The sequence below is a fragment of the Poecilia formosa genome, unplaced genomic scaffold, assembly GCF_000485575.1.
Source record: "Poecilia formosa unplaced genomic scaffold, Poecilia_formosa-5.1.2 Scaffold61, whole genome shotgun sequence".
Classification (NCBI taxonomy): Eukaryota; Metazoa; Chordata; class Actinopteri; order Cyprinodontiformes; family Poeciliidae; genus Poecilia; species Poecilia formosa.
The window spans coordinates 578,800-605,073 of NW_006800000.1; the positions used below are offsets into that span (position 1 = coordinate 578,800).

The following is a 26,274-nucleotide window of genomic DNA, read 5'->3' on the forward strand; positions in this document are numbered from 1 at the left end:
TGCAGTCATGCGTTGGAGGGTCAACACATGAGAAAGAATTTCAAAGCATATTAAAATGTTAACTCAAAAAGGACCGGAAATACCTTCAATCAAGTATAATGGATGGATGTGAAATGACATGAGGCATTAGAAAGCACAATTTCCTTAAAATAAAATTATCACATTACTTTGAGACAGCACCACATTTACTCTGTACACCACAAGTTTCTCATTATTGCTTCAAGTTCTTCTTTCTGAAGATGACAAAAACATTAAAAATCTAGTTTAGCTGCCTGTGGCGCTTACCGACAGCCCATCTGCTCATGCTTCACTGCTGTCTGCAAGGTAAGAAGAACTCATTCAGAACAGACAGCTCACAGCCAAGTATTACGCATCAACGCATTCAGGTTGTCTTAAAAAATATATTAGATTTTTTTTTTTTGCCTCACTTTCAGAATTAAAACTGACAAGAAACACCCTGCCAGCAGTCAGTCAAACTGATAAAATCAGTGTGTGCATCTATCTATCTGTTGCAAAAACTTCCTGAGCCTGTCGCTGGCTCTCGTGACTTCCTCTGCCCACCTCCAAACCCTCCTTCCCAATTAATAATGGATTAAATTGAAAACCCTTCCCTACCTTACACGCACCATCATAAACTAGTCCTCTTCCAGTTCAAACAACAGACAGGTTGATGAACAAACAGTGACTCGTTACAACAGACTCACCAGGCAACTTCCAATTAAGGCCATCTAATCGACCAAACACCCACTCTGAGCGTGCACGGACTCAAACGCTAGCACAAACACACTGCACGCTGTCAACCTGGAGAGGAAGGTTGGGGGCGGATGAGGAGACATTACACTGTGAACGTTTATTAAAGGAGACATCTGCAGAGGGTCAAGGCATAAAGGAAGCAGAAAGGGGGTAGGAAAATTTAGCAGAGCTGTGCAGAAAGCAGACTTTCATCTGTTTGTACCGTGGCGATGGCAGGAGAACCAGGCAGCACCAGGCAAGCATTAGCAATAGATTGGCATGCTTTTACATCATAAACCGCTGGTGGCTTTCCCAAACACCACACTGTCTACATTTAACACACGCACACTCACACACACCCACACACACGCATGCACGCAACACAAGCACACAAGTTTGCATGAATTAACCAGTGGGCCAAACGCAGTTCTCAGCTCAATGGACAATCCCGGAGTTAGGCAGGGTTTTCAGATCCAAGCAGCTTACCTAATCATTTTATCAGATTAATACTTTTTATGAGAATAAATCAGTCATAGACAGAAATATGGAATGTGTTAAACTGTACTCATCTGGAAAAAAAAAACATAGAAATATTACATAACTAGAGGTTATCCTGTGTGAATGTGTGCAGTTGTATTAATGGAGTGGCGTGTAGAAATGATAAATGTAAATGAAACTATTAGGATATTAAAAAAAAACAAAACATTTAAACCACAGCAAATCTAATTCAGTAAATGTTCTCAGAGTAACATCCATGACTTTAAGGTATTATTTCTTATTGGCTAAGACACTCTTCATTTAAATTGTGAATAAACACTCAAACAGAAACTATTTCCACACCGTTGCACATATGTTTACGCAAAAATAAACATCAGTTCCAGGTGATAGTTTATCGGAAAGTGCCCTTATAACTGAGCCTTACGTTAGAGTCAAGCAGGTCCATGCTGTCCAGACTCTTGCTGCGATGGATGCGACCCTTGATGCGACGCAGAGAAGGTTTAGCTTGGCTCAGAGGCAACGAGAGGGTTGAGGTGGCAGGCAAAGCTATAGCACCGGCGCCACCAGTAGCACCTACTGGTCCACTAGAAGACTCGGGAGCATCTGAGGGGGATGCATCTCCTTCTTGTGGGGTGACCCTGCAAAAAGCCATAAAAAAAAAGATACTCGCTAGTAATCTGGTCATGTATTTCCAAAACATTGAGAAAAACAATTTAAATCTGTTGAAGGCAACTTTTACAAAAAAAATAAAAATAAATAATAATAATACATATTTGTTGAAACTGTCACTATGTTGATACAATGTTATATGAAACAGGTAATCTATGAAAAATATCAAGATATTCTGTGTCTTTCCTGTAGTCTTGCTGCCATCTGCAGAAATGCACCGTTCCCTCAGAAGCAACCAATCAGAACCAGGAGGAGGGCCTTAATGCTGTCAATCAATCTCATGTACAAGATTATCTGTCTCATGTTATACTCTCATGACAGTGATATTTTTAACAAATATGCAAAAAAAATGTCTTTTCTAAAAGCTACCTTTTAGAAATATCAAAGTATTAAAGCATAGTTTTGAACATTTGCCACAAGTTTTCACAAGCAAGGACTTAGGTGTCTATCACCCACCTAAATATCACTTATGAAAAGACCAAAGGAGCAAAATTAATTTTATTTCATGTCCAGTAAGGTTTCAAAATGGAGAAAGTGAGACAGGTAGAGATCATGGTGGAAGGTCATTTATTTGTTCCTGAGACTTTATGAAGACAATGGTCCGACTCTCATCAGCAAATAAGTCAGAACACTCCTCTTGTGCTCCTGCCCCCAACAGGTCAGGGCTGTTAAAGAGGCCTGAAGGGAGTCTGCACAATAATGTGGTTAGGGATCTCCTGCTTTGATTTTGTGAGCGAACCTAAAATGTACCTCTGAGCAGTCTTAAAATATACAGCACTGTCTCCTGTGAACTCTTCAACATGACATAAGCCCATCCATTACAATACAACAAAGATGACTTCCTCAAAGAGCAATTTATACTGTGCACTGCTCACAGGCTCTCTGCCTATCTGACGGAAATCATAGGAACGCCTACAGGATTAAAATAACAAGAGTTTTTTTTTTTATTGTTTAGTTTTGTTTTTTATTGATGTCTATTTTTTTAAAGGCCGTCTTCTCCTGTTGGCTGCTGCTGCATTCAGGAAGTGTGAATAATTGGGCTGAATGTCAGCGGGCAGCCTGCAGACGGAGAGTAGGTATGGAGCATTTGTATGCCTTCCATTATGAAGTCACAAAAAAACCCTGATTTGCTTCTTGCGTGCATTAAAATACCCAATGTAACTAAAAGTGGCTAAACTCAGGGTTATTTCTTTTTTTGCTCTGTTTTTGTGATTTGTAATTCCCTCCTTTAAGGCATTAATTATAGTTTCGCTTAAGAGAGAAAAAGACTGGAGACAATTATAGACCAAACTAGACATCAGAACAGTTACAGTTAAGCCCAAAGTTATTCATAGCAAATTTAGGCTAACAGTATTGGCCAACATGTTTACGTAGTTAGTTAAATCTTTTTTTCACCAAGCAAAACACTTATAACAATTTCTTATTCATAATTTTAGCTTGATTTTTTTAAGCCTTGAGATTAGTTTTCTGATTGGAAGTAATGTTAATCTTTTGTAGTACTGATAACTTTGGTCATGCCATTTAAAAAAAAAGTAAATAAACCATTATTTAAAATTCAAACTCATTTTATATTGTTTTGCTGTAGCACTACAGATAGTGTATCAACATTAAATTAACAAGCTGCAGCCCTGAAGCTCAGCTTTTCAAACATATCTCAAAAAAGAGTGTGAATGGTATCATAATGACAAGTCATCAATCAAGTGTTTTATCAAAGAATTAGACAGTATTAGATCTGACAACAAAAACAGCCTTAAGAGAAAAGAGAGGGAGAAAGAGAGAGAGAGAAAAAGTTCAGCTTCTCCAGCTCTCTGAGGCATGAAACACATTCAGATGTTTTAGTTACTCGGGCGTTTTCATAGAAAAGCTAATTTTCTGTAACAACATATGTAAAATTTTGAACAATGCAACATGCAAACATTATAAATGCTTCTTAAATGAGATGCAAAAGAGTTGTTTTCAAGACAATTTTCCTTCATGTCTCATTCTTCAGAACGGTAATATCAAGTATGTGTGACACCAGTAGCACTAAAATTAGAAAAAGGTAAAGATGTCACATTTATATTTGAGCTGCTTTCCCTCTTGTTAATTTTGAAATGACCGGGTGTGAACATCTATTTTCACGCTGTTTAATTAAACCACTTAAGTGTTACAGAGCTGTGATTTTTCTAGCATTTTTTATCATGCAATACAATATTGGTAAGTCTTTGATGAAGAGAAAGCACAACCTGAATTCTAACTGGCTAACAAAGTTAAAATCACCTAAATGGATTAGCCTGTGATAATTATGATCATTAGTGAGATTATTTCATTTTCAAGATTTACAATAATTTACAATGGCCATTAGGGAGTGGGTGGGGAAATAGGAAGTAGAATGATGTGTCAAAGGCAGTTCCTGGAACATCAGAGTCACAACTGTCAGGAAAACTGATAAGATATTTTGCAGATGTATTACAAAGCCACAGTTTAGATTTCCAGGTGGTCGCCTCATGTTATTGCTGAGCAATTTGAGGATTCCTGACGTCACAGTGGCCAGCTGCAGATAGACATTAGGAGTGTGCCAAAAAAATAAGAATCATAATTCTTATATACTACGGTTCAGATTCAACATAAAATGTCCCAAAATAGATGGAAAAAATACAAAATGAAACAAATCCCTTGCTCTTGGCCTCCATTTTGTGTGTACGCAGGACTACCTAAGATCAAAGGTGTGCAAAGGCACCTCAAAGACTGAAACAGATATTATAATGAATAATCATTTTGTATAAAAATAAAATAATTGATTTTGAATTGAACTGTGACACCAGAAATCAGAATTGAATGATGAGATAGTATAAGATTGTGACACCTATATTACATGCCCATTTCTTGCAAATGAAATTATTCACATACCTACTGGATGACCAAACTATTTCTTCGGGATGCCTGTAAATCATTAATATATAATAATTTACAGTGCAAAAAATTTTATACTGCTTTTTATTATTTGCAGTGTAGTGTTTTTAGGAGGATTTTTTTTAGCTACTTACTACCTAGTCTTTCAGCTGAATTTACAATAACTCTAAGATAAACCAAACCTATATGGACCTGGAAGACAGTCGACTTTACAGTGCAGAAAACAAAGACAACTCTTGTAGTAAACTATATAGTTCACTTTCATAAATGACAAGCACACATTTTTAGTTTGAAATTTTAATATTTTAAAGTTCTAAACTTCTACACAAATTCTTGCTTGTATGTAAATGTTTCAGTTAAACCTAAAGATGAATTTAAGCCATTAGACTTAATGTAGTTTATAACAAATGTCTTGTTTCTGTTTGAATCATTTTTATATAAAAACGACTTCAATCAGTCTTCAGTTATTTATCGCTACATTCTTAAAGATTCACTTATTTTCTTTAAAGAGTTCACAAGTTGCTCACAGGGTGTTTTTATAGGAAGAGCATCTCAACATGTGAGCGTCAAGACAAGTACCTCTGCACCTAGCACAAAAATACTGGTACTTTGTTTATGATAGTAAACGACGTTCATATAGTAAAACTGCTTTCACACATATCAGTGGTTCACAATATGTTTGGATAAGCAAGGCTGCTGAATTTATTTATTTTTTTTATTTATTTTTTTTTCTGGTACAGCGAGGCAGCAAAAAACAAGAAACAAACATTAAAAATATTCACAAGCGAAAGTATGACTTCTCACTTGCTGCCGACCTATGAATGATTTATTATCATCGGGGCTGTAGGATTTCACGAGGATATATTGAGCCGGTGAGTTAGACACGGCCTGAGCTTCTCAGCAGACAGAAGTAAGTTTCACTTTTCACTGCCTCTGGAGAAATATGGAGAAACCCACAAACAGGCCGGGGTGTGCTCACAAAGCACACCCAATGTGACCCCCATCAATACAAGTGGCAGACAATGGCAGCATTTTACAGCCTAAAAATAAAGTAGTAACAAGAGACATTAGCCACAAACTGCAATACGTAAGAGGTGAAACGTATGAATATTACATGAGCCTGTAGCCCAAAATAGAGAATCTCACCCTGCTGTGCAATAAGAGATCACTAGCAGAGCTTTATATACATGTATGTGTATGTATATAACCTCATCTCAGAATCCCATGAATGCATCCCAGAAACCCTTGTGAGACGTCATCTGGACTAGAAATAGAACGATAACAAAAGATGAAAACAATGAACGTGTATGAATAACGCCGCCTATGGGCTACAAGACCTTTTTGGTTAGAAACACTAATGTGATTAATATGATACATAACCCACAGATACGTGCTGTCCTGCTCATATAACAAGGTGAAATACCCTTTTCGGAAAAACGACTCAACAAGTCAACTTTGAAGACTGAAGCCCTGACTTCTTTCAAACAAATTATTAAGCTGTAGTATGGATAACTAATAGTCCCCACTGAAATCATGGTAATTTCCGCCATAGTGGCTTACTCTCAGATAGTTAGCTTTGTTTTAAATATTCTGTCACGGCTTACTAAACAGTCAATGAAAAAACAATGAAAAAAAAATAGATAAAAATGTGCTGATTGAACAGAAACTCATTTTCTTTAAAACCCTGTATTCTTCACCAGCAGCGAGCTAATCAACGGTTGAGGTGAAACTATATCTAAGCAATGTCAGCTTAGCACTCTGTTAAAGATTTATGCTGAAGGAAATAGTCAGATCTGATTACAACACAAAACAAAGCTCCTTTCTTTCGGCAGCGTGATGGGAGCAGTTCAGGTTTAGTCGGGATTTCAGCCAAGAACCAGAATGGGGAAAGAAGGGACTTTGAATGTGGGATGGCTAGCAGACAGGCTAGTGGGAGCATTTACTAATATTGTCACACAATACTAGCTGGCAGGTTTACAGAGAATGGTCTGAATGAAAGAAAATTTCTATTTTGTTAAATAAATATAAAGTATGCAAATACTGTCTGGTGACTCCTTCTTTGCTCACTTGATTTTCTATTTGCAATTAAAGGAAATTTTGCACAAAGCTACGAGTAACGAGGCATTGTGAAAAGAAAACAAAAAGATTAATAGTTACAGAATGGCTGGCACCGTGGACAAACCCACAGAGCGGCAGCAGAGAAGCTCAGCAATCAAAGCTCAACACAGACACCTCTGGTGTGGGCTGCAGAGCTGATTCTCCTGGGTGCTCTTTCCAGGAACTGGATCTAGTATTTTCTGTCTCTGTGTGAAATCCGCCTCACTTTGTGATGCCGAGATAGACGAATCAACTGTGGCAGCACTCTATCAAAAAGTTGTCAATAAAAGTTTTGTTTGGAGTCAAAACATACTCTTTGATAAGATCTAGAACAAACGTACTTAACATTATGGTGACCTACAAACATGCTCCATATGCTGATGAAATAACTTCCAACAGGAATTGAAAAAAAAAAACATGAGGTGTGTCCTACGTGATGAGTGCAGACAAAACGCAGGTGTCTCCTCAAATCGTGACACAGCTTCATGAGTCATACGCTCTTAAAACACATGAGACTACATGCAACAGGGACAGTCTAATCTTTGATGACCTGTCAAAACCTTCAGCAACTACAACAGTTTATGTTAATCCATTTTTTTTCCTTAAATGCTAAAGTTGGGTTTGCTTTTGTTTAGATTTTCTAAATCACCTGGAAAAGATGATGCATCCAAAACATCTTCCCTGACTTTTCTTTTTGTTTCCTATTTATGCACAGTGACCTTTTAAAGTCTTTAGCCATTCAGTATTTTTTATTTTTGCCTTCAGTGAGACAGATGTGAAAAATTTGTTGGATCAAGAAGACGACAAAGTAGCAACTAAGCAGATGAACCAAGCACAAAGAGATGCACGAGAAAGGCTGTCTCCACGTATTTTACTTCTTAGCAGATGGATAGAATTGGGTGAAAGTACATGAGAGCAACTGTAACGCAAAGAGACAAAGGACAGAGAGACATTGTCAGCTCATGGCTCAGACGATGAGCAAACTGCTTTGTAATGCCTGACCAATGCCGATTAACATGCATCATTTCGCTCGTGGGTCTCAAACTTTAGGGGACAAGTGGTGACAAAAGGTGCACACATGATTCAGTCGTCTCTACCATTATTACCTCATTGAGCCTCCCTGAAGAAGAATAAATCAATGACAGATATGCCTGGCTGAAAACATCCTTTGTAAACTCTGAGGAAAATGAAAACAATAAAACATTATTCCTGTTATTCCCGAGAACTTTAAAACGCCACCTGGCAGAAGAAGACGTAGATCAGGGCTGTTCTTTAGACCAGACAGACCTGACAGATGGACAGACGAGATTAGGTGTATAGACGTGCATCGGACAAGGCTCGACAACGGTCACCTCTCAAATGCTGCCTGACCCCTGCAGAGAGGAGGGCGGCAGGGGAGGTCAACAGCTGACAGACAGCAAACACTAACACAAATATACAGTCCATCTCTGGAGAAACCCGAATGGACAGGAACGTGACTTTGAAACAAAACATTTCAAGTTTAAGACAGGCGTTTTCATAAGTTCCTACTAGTCTTGGTTTATACTCTGTTTCAAAATGCAATTTAGAAAATTTTTATTGACCAAATTTTGGTTGTTAATTAATATTTTTGACTGCTAATGACAATAACACTAAAAAAAAAATCCCTCCGATAGCATTTTTTTTACTTGGCAAGTTGTATTTAATGTACTTCACTTATTAAAATGAATACATTTTTCATAACATTATGAACAGTCTGCTTAACATAACTGTATATACTTTATTCCTTAGTGTGTATTTAATTTCAAACTTAAATAGAGTCAAAGAATCATATCAAACAGTTTCAGTGATAAAATCCTGTCACTCATGTTTGAGAAAAGAGTAAAGTGTCACCAGTGTAACTTAGCAAAGTCTTAAAGCTGACAAACAGATCAAAAAGTGACAAGAACAGTTAAAGAAAAGCAGACTGGGACTCCTGTCAGTCAATTTCCTCTGTGTCCTTCTGTTTGTCAGATGGCAGTGATGAATCTTGCTTTCTTTCTTTTTTTGTTTTTGAGTCGTCATGACAGTCAAGAGTCACAAGAGGCCAGGAAAGCATGAGCCACAGATTTGTGAAGTCAAAAGTCCTCCAGCTGCGACTCTGACTTCAGAGTCTGAAGGCCTGCTGTTGTCAACATCATTACTGCTACAAAGAAGCTCTTCAAGTAGTCTGCAGAAAATCTTTGGATGCTAAACGTTATGCCTTCAACAGTCAACAATAGGAAGTTACCTCATTTATGAACTAAAACTAAAAAGCATAATAGTTTGTGTGAGCGGATTTGTGTCTGATGTTCCACTTTGTTTGAACTAAACTAAATATAGAGTTACCTACATTGGTCTGACATGAGTTATAACGTATGCAGATGTATTAATCTGCATGCATCGAGATGCAAAATCACCCTCGCATCCAGAAGTAGTTGCAAACATGTATTTTAATAGTTTTCTTTTCCCTCAAATGCCACAACAGAAAACAAGTACAAAAACTTTCAGTGGTCCTATTTAAATCATCCCACTCCAAAGAAATAAATAATTGCTAATAATTTTGACAAATAAGAGCTTGAGGACCCCCATGCATAATATAATAATTAGAATTATAAATAATCATTCAACTAGGCAAAATTGAAGTTTTTCGGTGATATTTGGCGACAGCTTACAGGGAAGTTTGAACATACGGAAAGCTAAAATGGTTACTGGGGGTCATTTGCGTGCTTTACAAGCCTGGTGGGGCTAATTAATGTACCATGGTGATAGTTAAAAGCGCCACACAGTGTTCGCACAGTGTTATGCCACCAGGCAGGAAATTTTTTCAGTTTTTGTTTTTTTCCCAGTGTCGCACCACATTTGCATAAAAATAATATTGTCAGGTGCATCCATTAACTTGAGTTTTCAGTCAGTGGCAGGTTAGGATCAAATTTAGAAAATAAACTTTTGATAATGAAATAAAATCAGATTTAAATAGCACTTTATTAGGACACTCAAGTACAGTTTACAAGATGCCTTTTAGTTTATATCTATGAAAACCTGTTTCAAATGGGTTAGAAATATGGCCTGTAAGCCATATTTTGATCAGACTGGTTGATGCATGCTGCAAATATGTTCCCCATAAGCTTCCTCAATACGTGTTTTTTATTCTTCTTAATTACATCTACAAAGAATTCACACCATTTTTCAGCTGATTTCTTTTTACTGTTGCACCAAAATAGTGAAGTAAGCCATGATATACCAACAGAGCATTTCAGTATGGGTGTTTTACAATACATTGGATGCCTTGCCTCCTTGCGGTCCAGAATTAAGTGGATTTACGTACATATTCACAGATTTTTCTGTGGAACGCATCGCAAATTATTTGCGTAAAATTAACATATTTTCAGATGTTTTTTGCAGAGTATACGTTAAATTTTGAATGAAAATGTAGCCTAGGAAGCTAAAATACCTAGCCACGATGCCAAATGACACACTATCGGCTAGCATTGGCAAAGCAGTGAATCCAGGAGGCCCATTTATTTTCAGCCATTTGCAGTTTGAGATAAGGAAGAACATGGATGTTAGCTTTTGAGGTAGTGAAAACACATTTTATACCCTGCATATTAATGCATACTGGATGTTTGAACTATTACAGTAGGCAGTTCTAAGTTTTCAAAACCTATCCAATCTTCGGCAGGTTGGCTGCAGTCCTTAACCCCGGCGAACGCCAGTGGTCCACAGTACTTGTATTTGGTTAAAAAAAAGACAAAAAAAAAAGACAAAAAAGGGCACCGTTGGGTGAATTATATTTCATGCTATTATGTCCTATAAAGAAACAATATGAACCCAACAAATGTAATTTTTCTGATAGAATAATCAATTAAAAGAACAAAATAGAATCATCATTAACATTTTTAATTGATCCGGTTTTGTTTACGTTTTTCAGCAGAGCTAATATTTCACAAACAAATCATATAGTTTCCTCAGTAGAACCTAAAGAGTCTTTGCTAAAAGGCCAAACCCACATATATTCCCTCTGGCATAGACACCCACACATCCTCCCTAGCATGCACGCAGACACGCATCGGTAGCCACACATAACTCAGTCTCACAGCATGCTCTAGGGTGGGCGGGGGTAACAGGGTGAGCCACAAGTCAATAAACCCTGTGTAATCTGTTCCCTTTAGTGGCATAAACCATCTGAGAGGAGATTACAGTCGTTCTGCCAATGTAAGAACATGTGAGTTTCTAATGGACAGAAACACCAAAAACAAAATACAATCACATGTGTACCTTCGTTCAAACTTTAAAGATTGATAAAAGCAGTGTTTTTTTTTCTTTAGTACATATAGAAGACCATTTGTGTATACTTCTTAAAAAAAAAAATTACAGAGTATAATTATTTAAACACCATTCATGGAGTTGGACTCCTGCTGAGTGAAACAAAGCAAGGTGTTGTCAGTTTGCGTAAGATTACCCCTCACGACTGGAGATGGACTGTGGAGACTGTGTGGAGATGGTAAGACAGGGGAGTTTCTGAGGATGTGTTTTTTTGGGGTTTTTTTCCACTGAAGTGTGGCAAGGGAGAGGGTGTGTAGGCTTTTTATTCTGATAGCAGACTGGCTGCTATATCTGTCTGTGTGGGGTTGAGTTTGTTGTGGAGAAGAAGGAAGAAGGGACGCTGGCTTAATGCATCATTAAGCACTAAGAGCACCAGGCGGGGTTGTAACTGTGGAGGGTTGCAGAGTAGACATCTGGCCCACAAACCAGAACAATACACCCACGCATTAAGTCCAACATAGACTAATTATTATGTGTGGATAATCTCAAACTAACAGATTAGACAAATCCTGTGTATTAGCGATAAGTTTTTCTTGTTTAATAATGCAGATCTATAGTTGTTTCTCTAAAATATATTTGGTTGAGTATGTTTTGTCTTTGCCAGACCTTTTTTTGTTTGTTTGAAGGTTGCAGCTAATTCAGGCATCAATATTTTAAGAAGAATCGACAAAGTGTCACAAATCTTTGTCATTTGTGGTTGTAACTAAGGCAGCACAACATATCGCAAATGTATTATCATCGCAATATCAGTGTGTGCATGTTGGTTTGTGAACATGCATTTTACATTCATTCGCTGGTGTAATATTCAGCCAGTTGCAAAGAGTCTCGCAGCAGCAGATGCTCACACTGGACACAAAGGACATTGCCCAAAATGCTAAAGGTCACAGAGTGGAAGCACAGATGGGAAAAAAGTGGAAAGACAAAAACGAGCATATACTGCAAATTATTTTGTAATTGCAACCGTTACCAATATTATCATGATCCAAGATCTCCTCATATTGTGCAGCCTTATTTATGAACACCTTAAAGTTCTGATTCAATGAAACTGAAAAGTCATTTTTTTTTTTTTTTTTTGATTGACTGTTTTTTTGAATTGCGGTAAAATTATTCACTATGAGTGTTCATGTTGATGTTGTGCCCAAAAAATAAAATTAAATTAAAACTTTTCACACTTCCTATTCTGCTCTTCTCTTCAGCGAGTTAGCAGTTGACATGCAATTCCACTGATCTGGAATCTGAAGTCACTCTGAATCAAGACGAGGCATGCGAGCGAATGCACGGGGAGATTCCACGAAGCACGGACTGCTGATGCACTCTGGCTCATCTTCTCAACGTTAAAATGGTTGTCAGAGGCAATACAGTAATCCTGTTTTAATAGTCGTGTCCCCACCCCCGCCTTGATGTGACAGCCCCTGTTAGACCACTACGACTCTTCGAAGAGAGAAGTGTCAAGCCTAAAGTACCACTTTGTCACATACAATGCATCTGACGACGATCACATGAACACAGAGGAGATAACCTGTCAGGTTCGTATGTGGGATGACACCTGACTAATACAAGTTATGGTTATCCAACGTCCATGACAAGATCTTCCAGACACCAAATGAATCTTGGATGCAAACAAACAGGCAGTGACGGTTTCTGAATTAAAGACACTGGACAAAACTCATTTTCTGCCAATCAAAACGAATAAGATTTTTTGAAATGCTGAAACAAGGTAAAAAGCAGCAAAGTTCTACACAGACAGCTTCACCTCGTCACACTATTGTCAGCAGCAAGCAGGGCTGCACAAATAAAGCAATAGAAAATCGTTCAAGGTGCAACTGACATACAGACACTCCCCTTTCTGATGCCATCTGGGCAACTGCCGAAATGGCTAATGTCAAAAACGGTCACTGCAAACAGGATTTGTCTTTGAATAATCTGAATGCAGACAGTGTGTAAAGGATTATGTTTTCTTGAGAATGAGGATTACAAGAGAAGTGAGGAAACGGTCTGAGCATTCTTCTCTTCGTTTCACAAGAAATGCACAAAAAAGTCTTCAAATCTGAATTCATACATCCTGAAAGTGTCAAAGAAATGTAGCAGCTAAAGTGTTGACCACAAGAGAAATGGACAAATACTCCGACTAACTGCATTAGAGAAGTCATCAGTCTCAGTTTCTTATTTCTGTAATTTGTGTCTCATTGTGCTGTCTCTACTTTGTCCTCTTGGTACCTGGAAATCGATTTCAACACAGCCTTGTGAGTAATGTCTCTTTTCTAAGGTGCACTCAAAGGAGAGGACACAAAGGAACAAAGAAGCTTTTCAGAGATGTGTGAAGATGCACTGGTGGTTCCTTAGTGTAAGTCATTTCAGCATCGGTCATGCAAACAGGCGGGTGACAAATCAATGTCACATTCTAGATTAAGCTATAAAATCAAATTAATAAATGCAGTTAACAAAAAAAGTTGTCTTCAAAGTGTATGTGATACACTTTGAGGTTTAAATAGAAGGTCTTTGCATCAGTGCGGTAAAGGCTGAAAACTGTAAAGCTAATTAGGCTCTTTATGTTTTGCATGCTGTTCAAAACGTGTTTTGTTACAGTATCTATTGTGAGGTACAGGAGAAACACCAGACATCACTCTCCCCAAACACACTTTTGAACGCATCTAAGGAAATCCCAAGGCTTTCCTGGACCTTGAGCCCATTTTTTAAGATATAAAGTAATCCTGGTTCCTGCGCTTCTGTAATTTTTGTCTCCTAAATCCAGTCAGTCGCAGCAGACGGCTACCAGGTCTTGCTGGGGTTTCTCTCTGTTAAAATGAAGTTCTTCTCTCCATTGTTGCCATGTGCATGCTCAGAATGCTGTCGCCCCATGTTGCTGAGTTGCGGATATGACTAGAAAATACACAAACAGAGGTGGCCAGGAGGCATTGTGATCGGACTACCTCGGCCTACTCTTTTCATTACAAAGGATCAGCGGCTCTACTCCGAGCTGCCCCAGGATGACAGAGCTCCGATCAACTTTTTCTTAAAGGCTCAGCCTAACCACCACATGGAGAAAGTTTATTTTAGCCACTTCTACCTAGTCATGCCGCTACAGAATATTTGCGACATGTAAAAGTATTTGCAACACAACAGATTTGTTTTGTTTTTTACACACTGGATATATATTCTGTCTATTTTTAGTCTAAACAATCCAAACACTTCAAAATATCGCTTTGTAAAGAGCCACACGTTTTGTGATTATGAAATATATGAAGGTAGATTTGTTTATTTACTTAAAAGCTGACATCAATAAAGCGCGTTTTGTTGTCTATTAAAATGTAGACAGGAAATGGGTGGAGACACTGACAACAGGGATCGTGTCTCGATGAAGATATTTCTAGAAACTTGAAATGAACAGAAAAAAGTAACAAAGGATAAAAGACAGGCTGCTAAAAGTAGACCATGTGGTATATTTAGAAACAGGAGGAAACGTGCAAAATGGATAAATAACGTGATGACTGGGATAAAACAGCATAATCCAAACACTCGGAGGCGCCGGGGCAGCCAATCGGAGCGCACCAACTGCTTCACCCCAACAGCGTGGTTCAAACGCAGGTGGCAGGCAGCTTCTGAATAAGTGATGAAGCAGCTAACATTTCTTTACTACACCAGGTTAGAGAAAGTCTTGCTCAGGCAGAGATCTAGTGGGAAACTCTGCATTGCAACAACTGCATTTTAAAAGCTGAAATAAACGTTTAAGAGTGAAAAGACAAGAAGCGTTAAGAAGGTGGTGGCGGGAGCAAGCGGCGCTCAACTTGGTTTTGCATTCATGTTGTAAGAAATAAACACATTCAGAGGCGACAGATATCAACAACATGACTCTAAATCTACATTCGGCAGCTGGCATTACATTAAACCGAATTTTCCTCACATTTAAACATTTGTTGCCACTCTTTAGGCGAACGCGCGAACACACGCTCCCATCCAGAAGCGCACCTCCTTCCACTCCTCCTCCTCCTCCTCCTTGGTCTCTTTCTCCTCTCTGTGTACTCACCACAGCTGTCTCTTAGTGGGGAGGCAGTCTTTGTTTGAAGCTGTCACTCCCATGGCCATCTGCATCACTGTTATATATTTCTGATACTTCATTTCTCCTCCGTTTTGCACAACTACTCACGCCGCCGCCGCTGCTAACTCTTCCCTTACTTCTAGGAATCCGTGCGCCACAAAAGCAGCACAGGTGAGCGTGCATTCAAACGTCTGTTATTTTCCGCTCCCGTCCGCGGCATCAGAAGCGCCATTTCCACGCCGGCAGGTCTGCTGGCTTGACGGGGGCAAACGTTCCCCGAGGAGCTCAACGAAAGGTGCCACGCCGCCGCGACCCACGTCGGCGCTGACTCTCTAATCTCATTAGAGCTCGGAATAGATTGGCTTAATCCATTCAAATTTAGTCAGGACGGGGTCATTGTTGTGGCTCGCCTCGTAGAGCGGCAACTTTTCTCTGTTTTTTTTTTCCTCTTTTTCTTTTCTTTTCTTTTTCCTTTTTCTTTTCTTATATTCTCAGCTGTTAAACTCCGAGTTGCAAGTGTGGAAAAGAAAAAAAAGAGTCAGAGACAGGAGGATGCAGGCGCGACAGCACCCAAACGTCTGCCGGGGAAAGAAGAGTGTGCGCGCGTGTGTTCAACGAGAGAGGGAGAGAGGAGGAGGAAGAGGAGGAGGAGGAGGAGAAGGAGGAGGAGGAGAGAGGAAGCTATGTAACGCTTTAACAAGGGGAAACCTTGTCAGTACTGGTCAGTACTTGTGATGCTGGTCAGTACTTGTAATTCATCAGTTTCAAACCACCTTTTATTAGGATTTGATGTGATGGACCAACAGAATAACCGACAGCTGGGAGGTGGATGGAAAATGATACACGATTTATGTATTTATTTATTTATTTATTTAACCATTGGAGTGTTTTACCTTAGGTTGTTCTTTTTTGAGTTTTAACAAATCAAAGTTCGATATATATATATATATATATATATATATATATATATATATATATATATATATAAATTGTAATAAGCTGAAAACATCTTTACCTGGCAACAATGCGCCCAGTTACAGGTGGGTTTAAGTCTAGATTTGAACAGGGAAAGAGTGTCAATATTACGGACGTGTGGCCGGAGAGTTCCAGAGTTTGGAAGCAGAGAGGGAGAAAGTTTTACTCCCCGTGGCGCTTTGGGGAGCAGAGGGAATACTGAGGTGGATCAGAAGAGGATCTGAGGAAGCTGGAGAAGGGGGCAACATGAAGGAGATCACATAGGGGAGGGGAGAGACAGTGGATGACATTGAACATAGACAGAATTTTTTTTAAATTCCACTCTGAATTTGACCAGAAGCCAACGAAAGTGCCATAACACATGGATGATGTGATGAAGAAGTAATGGTGAGCAGCTGAGATTTTTTGTCATTCACAATCCACAAATCATCGACATATCTGATACGTAACAGCTTTGTAATAAACTCTAACAAAACTTTTCACCAGCAAAAGCAAACTTTTTTATTTCTGCATCATTGCATTGTCTGCCTAATCTTTTCTTTTTTCTTGCTCAAATAAAACACTTCTGACTTGGGACTGAGTTTCATCTTATTTGAAGTTGTTCCAATATTTAAGTGAATGAGTTTTGCTTGCATAATGTTTTCATACCTTTTATGTTTATGTTTTCATGTAAACCTTATTTCAGACCTTGAAAGAATCGTAGAGAGGTTTTGCTAGCAGGTTCAACATGTTGCTCCTTTATTTGCATTGCAATGCGTCTTCCCTGCTTTTTCTCTGCACTCTGTGGAGACAGCATTGCAGTCAACATTTGTTTTATCCACACCACAAAAATGAATGTTTGCAATTTGAGGACTGAGAGCGAGCTTTCGACGGACAGCTTTCTGTGTTCAGTGTCACAGCAACAAAGCTGTTGTCCTGCGCAGAATAACTCAGGTTGCAATAATAATGTTATGGCATTTACCCTAGCAGAAAAAAAAAAGTGTCCAAGGAGGACAGCTTTTATTTTTCATTCCAACCCCAGAGATGACGAAGTGAGTCCTGCCAGGAAGTGATGTGCAGGGTGACAGGTTTTGTGAGCACTGCGTTGGTTTCTGGGTCCAGTTCAGAATGTCCTAGCAGAGAGTGCGCACCATGACGCCTCGTCATAACGGAAGAAAAAATAAAAAAACAACTCTTCTTCTAATCCCTGCTTCCCCGATAACCCTAATCCCGATTCTCTTCATAACAAAATAGACGGACATCCCAGAGAAAGTGTTTCTCGTTTCATTCACAAGTCATTGCTTATTTTATTTTATTATTATTGTATAGGATTAAATACTGATATGTTTTGCGTTACTGCGATAGTTTTAGGTCGAGGTTATACAAATTGTCTGCTCAAACAAATCAAATAAGTATTCTTAGACTCCACTGTATATATTAAGGACTTACATATTTGTAATGTCTGATAAATCCAGTGTGTCTATCTAGTATTATAGTTTTCTTCATTCAGCACTATGATGGCATATTTATTTATTTTTTTTTATGAAGCTGATTTTTTTCAGGGAATCTGGGTTCACTGACAGGTTCAGGTTTCTTATGCTCTCTCTCTCCATAGGCTGAAACTTCACAGCGTCGCTACATAGATGCTCAACAATTTAGTGGTTGATTTGTGTTGGATTTAAAACCAAAGTCATTAGCGGGTTCTCAAGGACATGAGGGCACATGACAGCTATATGCACAACATGCAAAATCAGCTGAATCCCCATGGGAGGTTATGTTTTAGTGTCCATGGTAACAGTCAACTTAATGCATGATGTAATCCTACGGAGTTGCCAGTGTCACTGGTTGCGTAAATCCCACGAGTAAGGTACATTAGGTATTGAACAATTATGCAGTGAAGCTGGAGATTATCCTGCATTTTTCTTGCAAGGAAAAGTCCACAGTGAGGCGAGACGGCACGTCACTGTCACTATATTTACATATTTCCTCGGACTAATAAACAGAATGAAGGAAGAGAGCACCAATGTGTATAAACCATGCCGCTCTTGAGATGGTCCATGCACCGGAAAAAGTAAATCTCAATATAAACCCTCACCATCGGGAAGGAAAAAACGCCACAATGAAATGACCAAGGCGAGATGTTAGTCAGCCAATGCGTGGGCAGGCAGGTAGCTCCTGCTGGATGATTCAAGTTGGTGAGCAGCTGGTGGGGAAGGTCAGGCAGAAGCTGCTGTTATCAGCAAGGTTTGACGTTGGCAATGAAAACAACACAACATGTACCCCTCAAAAAAAAAACAAAAAACAAATCTCTCAGCACAACCCACCTAGCCTTTTGCCCTGCTCCTCTGATGTTTATTTACAGTTTTAGGGTTTGGAAGAGGATTAAGTGAACACACACACACACACACACACACACACACTCACACATACACACAGCATCACGCACATCATCACAGCAGCGGCCTGAAGGAGACTGATGAGGGTGAGGCCATCGCAGCAGACTGAATGACGCATAGTCCTCCACGGACTTTCAATATTCTCTTTAATCTCTGATTAGAAACGCAATTTAGCACCTTCATTAGCCTAAACATTCAGCCTTTTACTATTAATGTTGTGGCGCAAAAATAGAAGAACTACTAAGTGGTCCAGTTTATTCTTCCAGATCTCTGCTTGAAGACCAAAAGCTAAAATCCACAGGGTGCATCTTTTAACCAGCTTAATGAAGCAGCTTCAGGAGTCTGCCTAATTATTTTTACAGTCTCAAACTGAACTCATTATCTTTCCGAAGACCCAGCCGCCACAGCCGTCATATTACGATAGGTGAGGAAGAGGATGGGGGGAGGGGGGGAGAAGAATGCCGTATTGGTTTAAGAGCCAGATTTCCCTCAGGAGCAGCAACCATCCAAATGTGTTGATCCCTCTCACCATAAATTACACCATTCACTGGCCCCTGGCCACTATTAATCACATGACCACAGCAGCCAGATTAAATCCGTAGCCTTGGACTGTTGTCCCGCCTCACCCTCGCTCTGACTCTCTTTCATGCACATGGCAAACCCAAAAAAATAAAAAATAAATAAATAAATAAATCAAGCAAATGTACTTGCAAAAATGTTGCCTGAAGCCAACCTTTTATTGTTTATTGCATGTGTTCATCTGAAATTGTTTTTCCCATGTTCTGAAACTGCTGTTCTGCTTACTGGCTATTTGTCTCAAACTGTTTGTGAAAAATAAACAGAGAAATTTTGCAGCTGTAAACACAGAAGGATTGCTTAGATATGAAGGAAAATGTCATGTGTTGTGCATAAACTGAGAATTATGTTAAATTCAAATTTTAGCCTGATAGTCGTTTAACAGCACACAGTATTATATGAACTGGGAAATGTTGGATACGTATTCAGAGAAACCGCTCTAAAACCAAAAAAGTGAGCATGTAAAGAACAGCTGCAGAAGGAGGAATTACATGGATATTAACTGAGGAGATGGGAGCATGCACACACAGATTACTATGAGACAGAACCGAGCGTGTGTCATCATCTATGTGTTAAATCACATCTAAAAGTGAAGACGAACCATTTACAGGTTGCAGTTTATTTGATTGCCAAAAACTGGTGCTCAAGTGTTTTAGAACCGTCTTTGCTTTAACACATGTGAATTAAATGGCTGAATTACCTCCACAGCATGTTGTCATGTTCTGATGATGTCTGCTAATGAAACCTTCATTGAATTCGGTGTGATGGAGCATGGAAACATCTAAAACATGCAGGACACCAGCTCTTCAGGACTAGAGTTGACAATATCCTTTTTAATACAATTAAAGAGTTTTAAAAGTAATCATCAACAGCAATACTCTCTTGAACAGTTTTTCATAGCATAAAACAAACAAATGATTTTTAAGCAAATGAAATACCATCAGAAATACATGTCAGTATTTTCGATTATGGAAAGCGACAGTGCAGTTCAAGCCAAATTGTGTAGAAGTTTCTGATAATTCAAGCTAAAAATGTATATTTTATTCTTTCTGTGATCAGAGAAGTAATCATACTCTGTATGCGAGCAAGAAGAAACCAGAAAGGATGCTGAGCAGTTCCAGAAACTAGACACTAGTGTTTACCATGTCAACAGAGACAAGCATAATCAGATATCCAAAAACATCACATCCCAAATTTGTAAAAAACCTGGATAAGCCTCGTAAGCGGGTCACCCGTGTACTAGCAAAATAAATTCAGACGCTGCATGAATGCTGCATGAATCCTGTAACTCAACACTCCACTGCAGAGCTTTAATGTCTCATTGCCAGACCTGCATCTCCACAGCAACATTGGCTCTGGGCTCGGCCCTGACACATGATACGCCTTCTTGTTTTAAAGCATACAGGAGGGAGATGATCTAGTGTTATCAAAAGAGCCTGCTCTTATCAGGCGGCTAAGAGCTCTTCCTTGATTACCAATGCAAACCTAAATACATAATTTATTAACCGTAATTTTCCTAATTAATTAAACGTTTTCCATAACTTTTAGAACACCGATGATGGTTAGTTGTCCGGAGTAGATGCTGTGACATTTTATTTGTGTTTTATCATAGAAAACCGAATAATTACAGGCAGTTTTTTTTGCAACAGGCACTCCAAAAAAATGATATAAGAGTAGAAAATGTCTGTTCCTTTTAAATTATTAGTATGTCACAAGGTACTTCACCTATTAGATAGAAAAATCAGGATGTCTGTGCAACTGAATAGAAAAAAAAACAAAACATAACTAACATGTGTTCCTGCATAATAAAATCTTGCCTGTGAGTGTGTGTAAGACCTGCCAGAGCTATGATGTTATATGAAGGCACACACAGGCTGAGCAGTTAAACAGATAAAGAAGCTGCAGTGAACTCACCAAGTACACAGAAGCAGCAATAAACGAAACAGTTGTAGAAGCGAATGTGCCTTCTGTTGCATGTGGAAAAAAAAGGGATGCAACTCAATGGACACAGCTGCATGCCTGCTGAAGAGTCACTGAAGGGTCACTGTTTGGACCATACTTTTGGTCAAAGTTAAAGAAAAGAAGACTGGAAATGGTTAAAAACTGACAATTAATTTTAGTTAATTTAGCTTGAAAATGGATTATTAAAAAACTTTTTTGATTTAAGGTTTTGGAGTCTGAGACATGGTGCCAGCAGTTCTGGATGCTGAACGGTTGGAGTCGTGCTCAAACAGTGATTTATGATGCTGCTTCGATGGGGAACCTGGAGGGAGAATAAAGACTGTTCCATGTAAAGAGAGGGCCACGTCTGCCTGTCTGACTGATACAGAGACAACAGATTTTTAGAGATTGTGTGTTGGTTCATGGGAAGCTGTGTGTTCAGAGACTGTATCACCTGACAGCAAAGAGGAGCTTTCTGCTCCTCTACCTCCAGTCAGCAGGGCTTGACACCAGACGCTGCCATCCCTCCTGCCCTCCCACTGTCACCTTTATTAACAGTCTGCCAGGTGGAGACTTTCTCCCCTGTAGGGTCATATTTGCTGATGTAAGTGATGAAGAGGGGTACAAAGAGCTAGTGGGAGGGTGGAGTTCTCCTCTGTTAAAAAAACTACTGTTCAGAGGCGACTCAAAGCAGCTCTTAACCCCTTTATGTCACAAAATCAAAGTTCTGGTTCTACTCTGTTGTTGACATATTTTCTTCTTTAAATTTCTTTGTGTACTTATATACTTTGTAAAATGAACATATGGGTTATAATTAAGGACCAAGCTAAACATTAAAATATACATTTCTATGATTTAAAGCTGTTAAAGCTTCAAGATATAAAAAAAAAGGCCAAAAGCATTTTGTGATCACTTAGCAAAGCAGACATTACATCTTCTGCAAACGTTATTTTCAGTAGCAGCAGTGAAGAGTTTTCTTGAAATCTCTCCTAACCAGCTTTGGCAGAAGTCTGACTCTACTGCTGGACTGATTAATCTGGATGCTCTGACAAATGAGAATGGGCAAATTTGTCCAGCTACCTGCTAAGTTTATTGTAGGAAGACCATCTGGTGTGTCATTGCTCTGTGTGTGTCTACTTTATCTGATTCTTATCTTTCCATAAATTAAATCATATCCTACAAACATCCTTTTTGGAAACATTTAATGTATTTTTGTGTGTCATATTACGCTTTTAAAACTTGGATTTTTAGTCCTGTTATATATACAAATTCATGCTGTGTCACTGTTGTGCATACTATGTGTGTTTTTGGAATGAAGTCATAGTGTGCTGCTGCCCAATAACAGAATAACTTTTTACCATTTTTTTTCTCTCCATACTTTATAATCACTTGACTGTGATTGACAGAAGTCTGACCATATTCATGAATATTAATTCATCTCTCTGGTCAAAACCCTGCCTCATATATCACATAATATACCCAAATCCAATAAGCTATTCGCCTGGTGTTGCAAAAAACAAAAAACAAAAAACAAAAAAAGAAAGAAAGAAAGAAAAAGAAAGTAGAATTTATGATTAAGTTAAAATGATATCTTACCTAAAAATTTTGCAAGCAGTTTATAAAGACTGCAGATGGATGAAGTCTTGATCAAAGATATTTTCTTTGCACCTATATTTACCTTATATAGTAAGAGCAACAGGAACAGTGTCCTGAATAAAATGTGTTGTTTAAACTAGGGTACAAAGCTGAAGAAAAGCTGAAGGGAAGCAAAAGTCTGGTAACTATGTGAAGCTTTGTGCATCGACATGTTACAGTCGATGTCTTGCCTACATCGAGTGGCGTCTCACAATTGTCTCAATTTGGAGAAACAGATGTTTGGACCACAGAGTCATGGAATTGATCAGTCTGTTTTCCCTTATTTATTAGACGTTGACACTTAAATTTATAATTAATCAGACTAAAGGCTATATCACTGCAAAGTTCTGTGTGAAATAGAGAGCAGCAAAGATAATAATTTGTTGGCAGAAAAACCACTGGGAGTAAAACCAATGGAGTGTAACATCAATAAAATTACATAACCATAAACCTCTATGAAAATATTGAGACTGCTTTAGAAGCTCAACAATTAAGGACGTGGTGACTTTGTTCAAATCAATGTGTTCACCTCCAGTGACACAAAACTTCTGATTTGCTGTCAAGAAGAACAAATAATGTAGAACAAGTCTTTGAGTAGATATGGGGTAAGCTCTGTCTGCTTTAGTCTAAACTTGGCTCAGCTTTGAAGATTTAAACAGAGGCTGAAGTCGGGTCCGAAGAGACATTCAGATCCACTGATCTATAAGTGTCAAGGTCGACAGGGCATACCTTTTTTAAAATGATGCCTTAGCTGACACTGTCACAAGCGCTCACATGCATAGAGCAGCTGCACCAGTCTTCATACAGAGATTTCTTCGATTTCAGGCAAAAGTACAACAAGGTTGCAATTCTGTTACATCATATCCTTTTTACCCCGTCAGAAGAATTCGGTCTTATCTAAAGCATGTGCCTTTATAACTCAGTTAATATATTTTATTAACGTAGGTTCATTTCATTTTTACTACAAACCATGCCGGCTGTGTGTCTGCATACACTGCAGTGCTGTAGGTGCTGCCACGCAGAGTTATGTGCGCTCCTTGTAGGCTGTCGCTGCACATCACATCAAAGCAACCCCAGCAAAAGAGTCAGAGCGAAGCAATACACCATCTGTGTGTTCCTACTTTACATTAGCAAGGTATAAGGAGTTGCAAATCACTTCTGTGCAGCAGGGCCAAATTACGCTGCACATTAGGCTGCTGGAAATTGAATTACTGGAGATGATGAAAAGTTGAACTAGGCAGATTTAATGAAAGTTTCTGCAGGATTGAACAGAATTGTTTAACAATGTTGTAAAAGATTAGATTTAGACACAATGTAATTTGCCAGACCTAATAATGGAATATTTCAAATATGGAATGATTGTCCCTAAATTTTAAGAAAAAGTGTTTTGAAAATTAAGTTTATTTCACATAATTTTATGATATTAAAATAAATAAATAAATAAAAAGGTAGCTGCATAAGGTTTTTTTTTTTTTAAGACGGTAGAATGTATTAAAGCTTTAATGATAATAATGATGCATCACATTCTGATTTGTGGCATTTATGAAGTTAAAATGCAATAAGATGAGTTAAAATTTGAATGCACAGATTTTTAACCTAAAATAGATTCAAATCTCTTTGCATGCGATACTAACCATTCAAAAGTAGTGATTTCTATTGATTTATTTTTGTATTTACCAGAGTAGAGTAGCAGAGTCTGAAGTAGATCTTAAAAGTAAGCATGAATTGTAATCTGGCCTAAAGTAGTCGTTGATCCTGTCTAGGAAACATAAGTTAGCGTCTAATATTTGGGTTTGATGAACTGCACACTCTTTATATTTTTGATGAGTCTTTCTTGTATCATTTGTTCTCATAAATCGGAAGTGTGAACCAGACAAAACCAGTTCCATCCTATAGAATAAAGACATGACATGTGACACAGCAAATGTCCTCAGTGCCATTTGATGTTTCCAAGAAGCTACGTTCTGTGGTTTGTCAGGCCATTAGCAGGCGATCAAGCTCACCAAAGAACAGAGCGCATCAGCTTTCCAATCAAAAACCAAGGAAAAAAAAAACTCTCATTCTGTCTGAAGTGTATAAAAGTGATTTTTCTTGTACAGTTGAATCTTCTTTTAGACAAAACAAAAACAAAAAGACTCTGTACTGTAAGCTATTGCCAAATTCACAAGGTACTCTGTAACTAAAGCGAACTGAAGAGGCACTGCTTCACTGTATTAATGAACTACATATTTGGTGTTTTTACAGTGAGGGATGTCTGGGTTTCCCTCAAGGATTTGTTAACCCCACGCAACCCGATAGCAAATAAGAGGTTTTTTTTATTTGTTTTTACATAAAATGAAAAACAAATAATATATAACTTGTGCATATGTTTGTATCCTCTAAAACCTGGAATAAAGGCAGACGTATTCCATATGTTCCTCTTATGGAAACTGTTTAAGATAGAAAAATAAATGTATATTTTGCTTGCCTCACCCTGTCATGATCTTGGGCTTTTTGAGTTGGTTTTGGGTTTTTGGTAATTAATTAGATTAGCCATGTTTCTGTTTTCCTTTTGGTGCAGTCTTTTCTTAGTGACTCTTTTGAATTTGTGTTCATTTTTATTGTCTTTACTTTCAGAGAATCTTGTCTCACATCTTTTTCAAACCCCAATTAGTCTTGCAATAACACTAAAGACGAGTAAAAGAAAAAAAGAAAGTTGTGAAAAGTTGAAACACAAAAACGTGACCAAAGACATCAGCATGTAGAAGAATGATTTTTCTTGATCTATGTGCATATATATGTATTGTGTGTATATATAAGGTAGGAGTATACGAGAGGAGCAGAGAGAATGTGCTGCTCTAAACATATCTGCAGGGCCAAGGTGAAGGTCACAGCCGGCTTACTTCCCGCCACAGGGGGAGGTAACCTGAACCAACAACTGCAAGACGACAGAATGACCACAATCTACAGACTGGCTGGGAACTGGAAAATGAATTCACTCATGCCGGTGTCAACATGGGTCTCAGAAATAAATGCAAGGTAAAATTTACAAGTAGAAATGTGGACGTTTTTTCATGTAAAATTGTAACCCATTCTTGCACACCTTCACGCAGTGATGGTGGTGAGCTACATTGTAGCCACAGGTGACCTAAGCTAGACTGAAAGAAGTGAGGCTGCCATACAATCGGGCTCTATAAACATCACCAACAACAGGCAATGTGAGTGAAGTGTCTTGCCCAAGGACACACCAACTGAGACAAAAGGAGCACTGGCTGCAGGCCGCCCAGTGGTTACAGGACAAGCTTCTGCCTCCAGAGCCACTGTTGCCCCCAAACTATTTAAACAGGCTGTACTTTATGGCAAAACCGTATCCCCTTCATTTCGACACATTTGTGAATTTTTTTGATCAAACTCTTTATCTGTAACGGTGAATAATGTTTTGCAGCACTGCATGACCATACTCTTTCGGAACTGTTTGCTTTCTTTCTCTCTTTCTTTCTTTCTTTCTTTCTTTCTTTCTTTCTTTCTTTCTTTCTTTCTTTCTTT

At 38.5% G+C, this 26,274-nt stretch overlaps 1 protein-coding gene across 8 annotated transcripts in view; it reads right to left on the reverse strand.

Moving 5' to 3' along the window:
* tjp1a (tight junction protein 1a) overlaps positions 1-15,838 on the reverse strand; it is a 111,485-nt gene extending 95,647 nt beyond the window's left edge. For 6 of the 8 annotated variants that reach the window (XM_007554036.2, XM_007554033.2, XM_007554037.2 and 3 more), the window contains exons 1-2: positions 15,236-15,837; positions 1,655-1,868 (exon numbers count right to left, since the gene is read on the reverse strand). In XM_007554036.2, coding sequence (XP_007554098.1) covers positions 1,655-1,868; positions 15,236-15,327 — 306 coding nt within the window. In that variant the 5' untranslated portion in view covers positions 15,328-15,837. Of the gene's footprint in view, positions 1-1,654; positions 1,869-15,112; positions 15,130-15,235 lie in introns of those variants that run through there. The other 2 variants (XM_016672451.1, XM_016672450.1) reach the window with 2 other exon arrangements.
* Between the last annotated feature and the right edge of the window lie 10,436 nt (positions 15,839-26,274).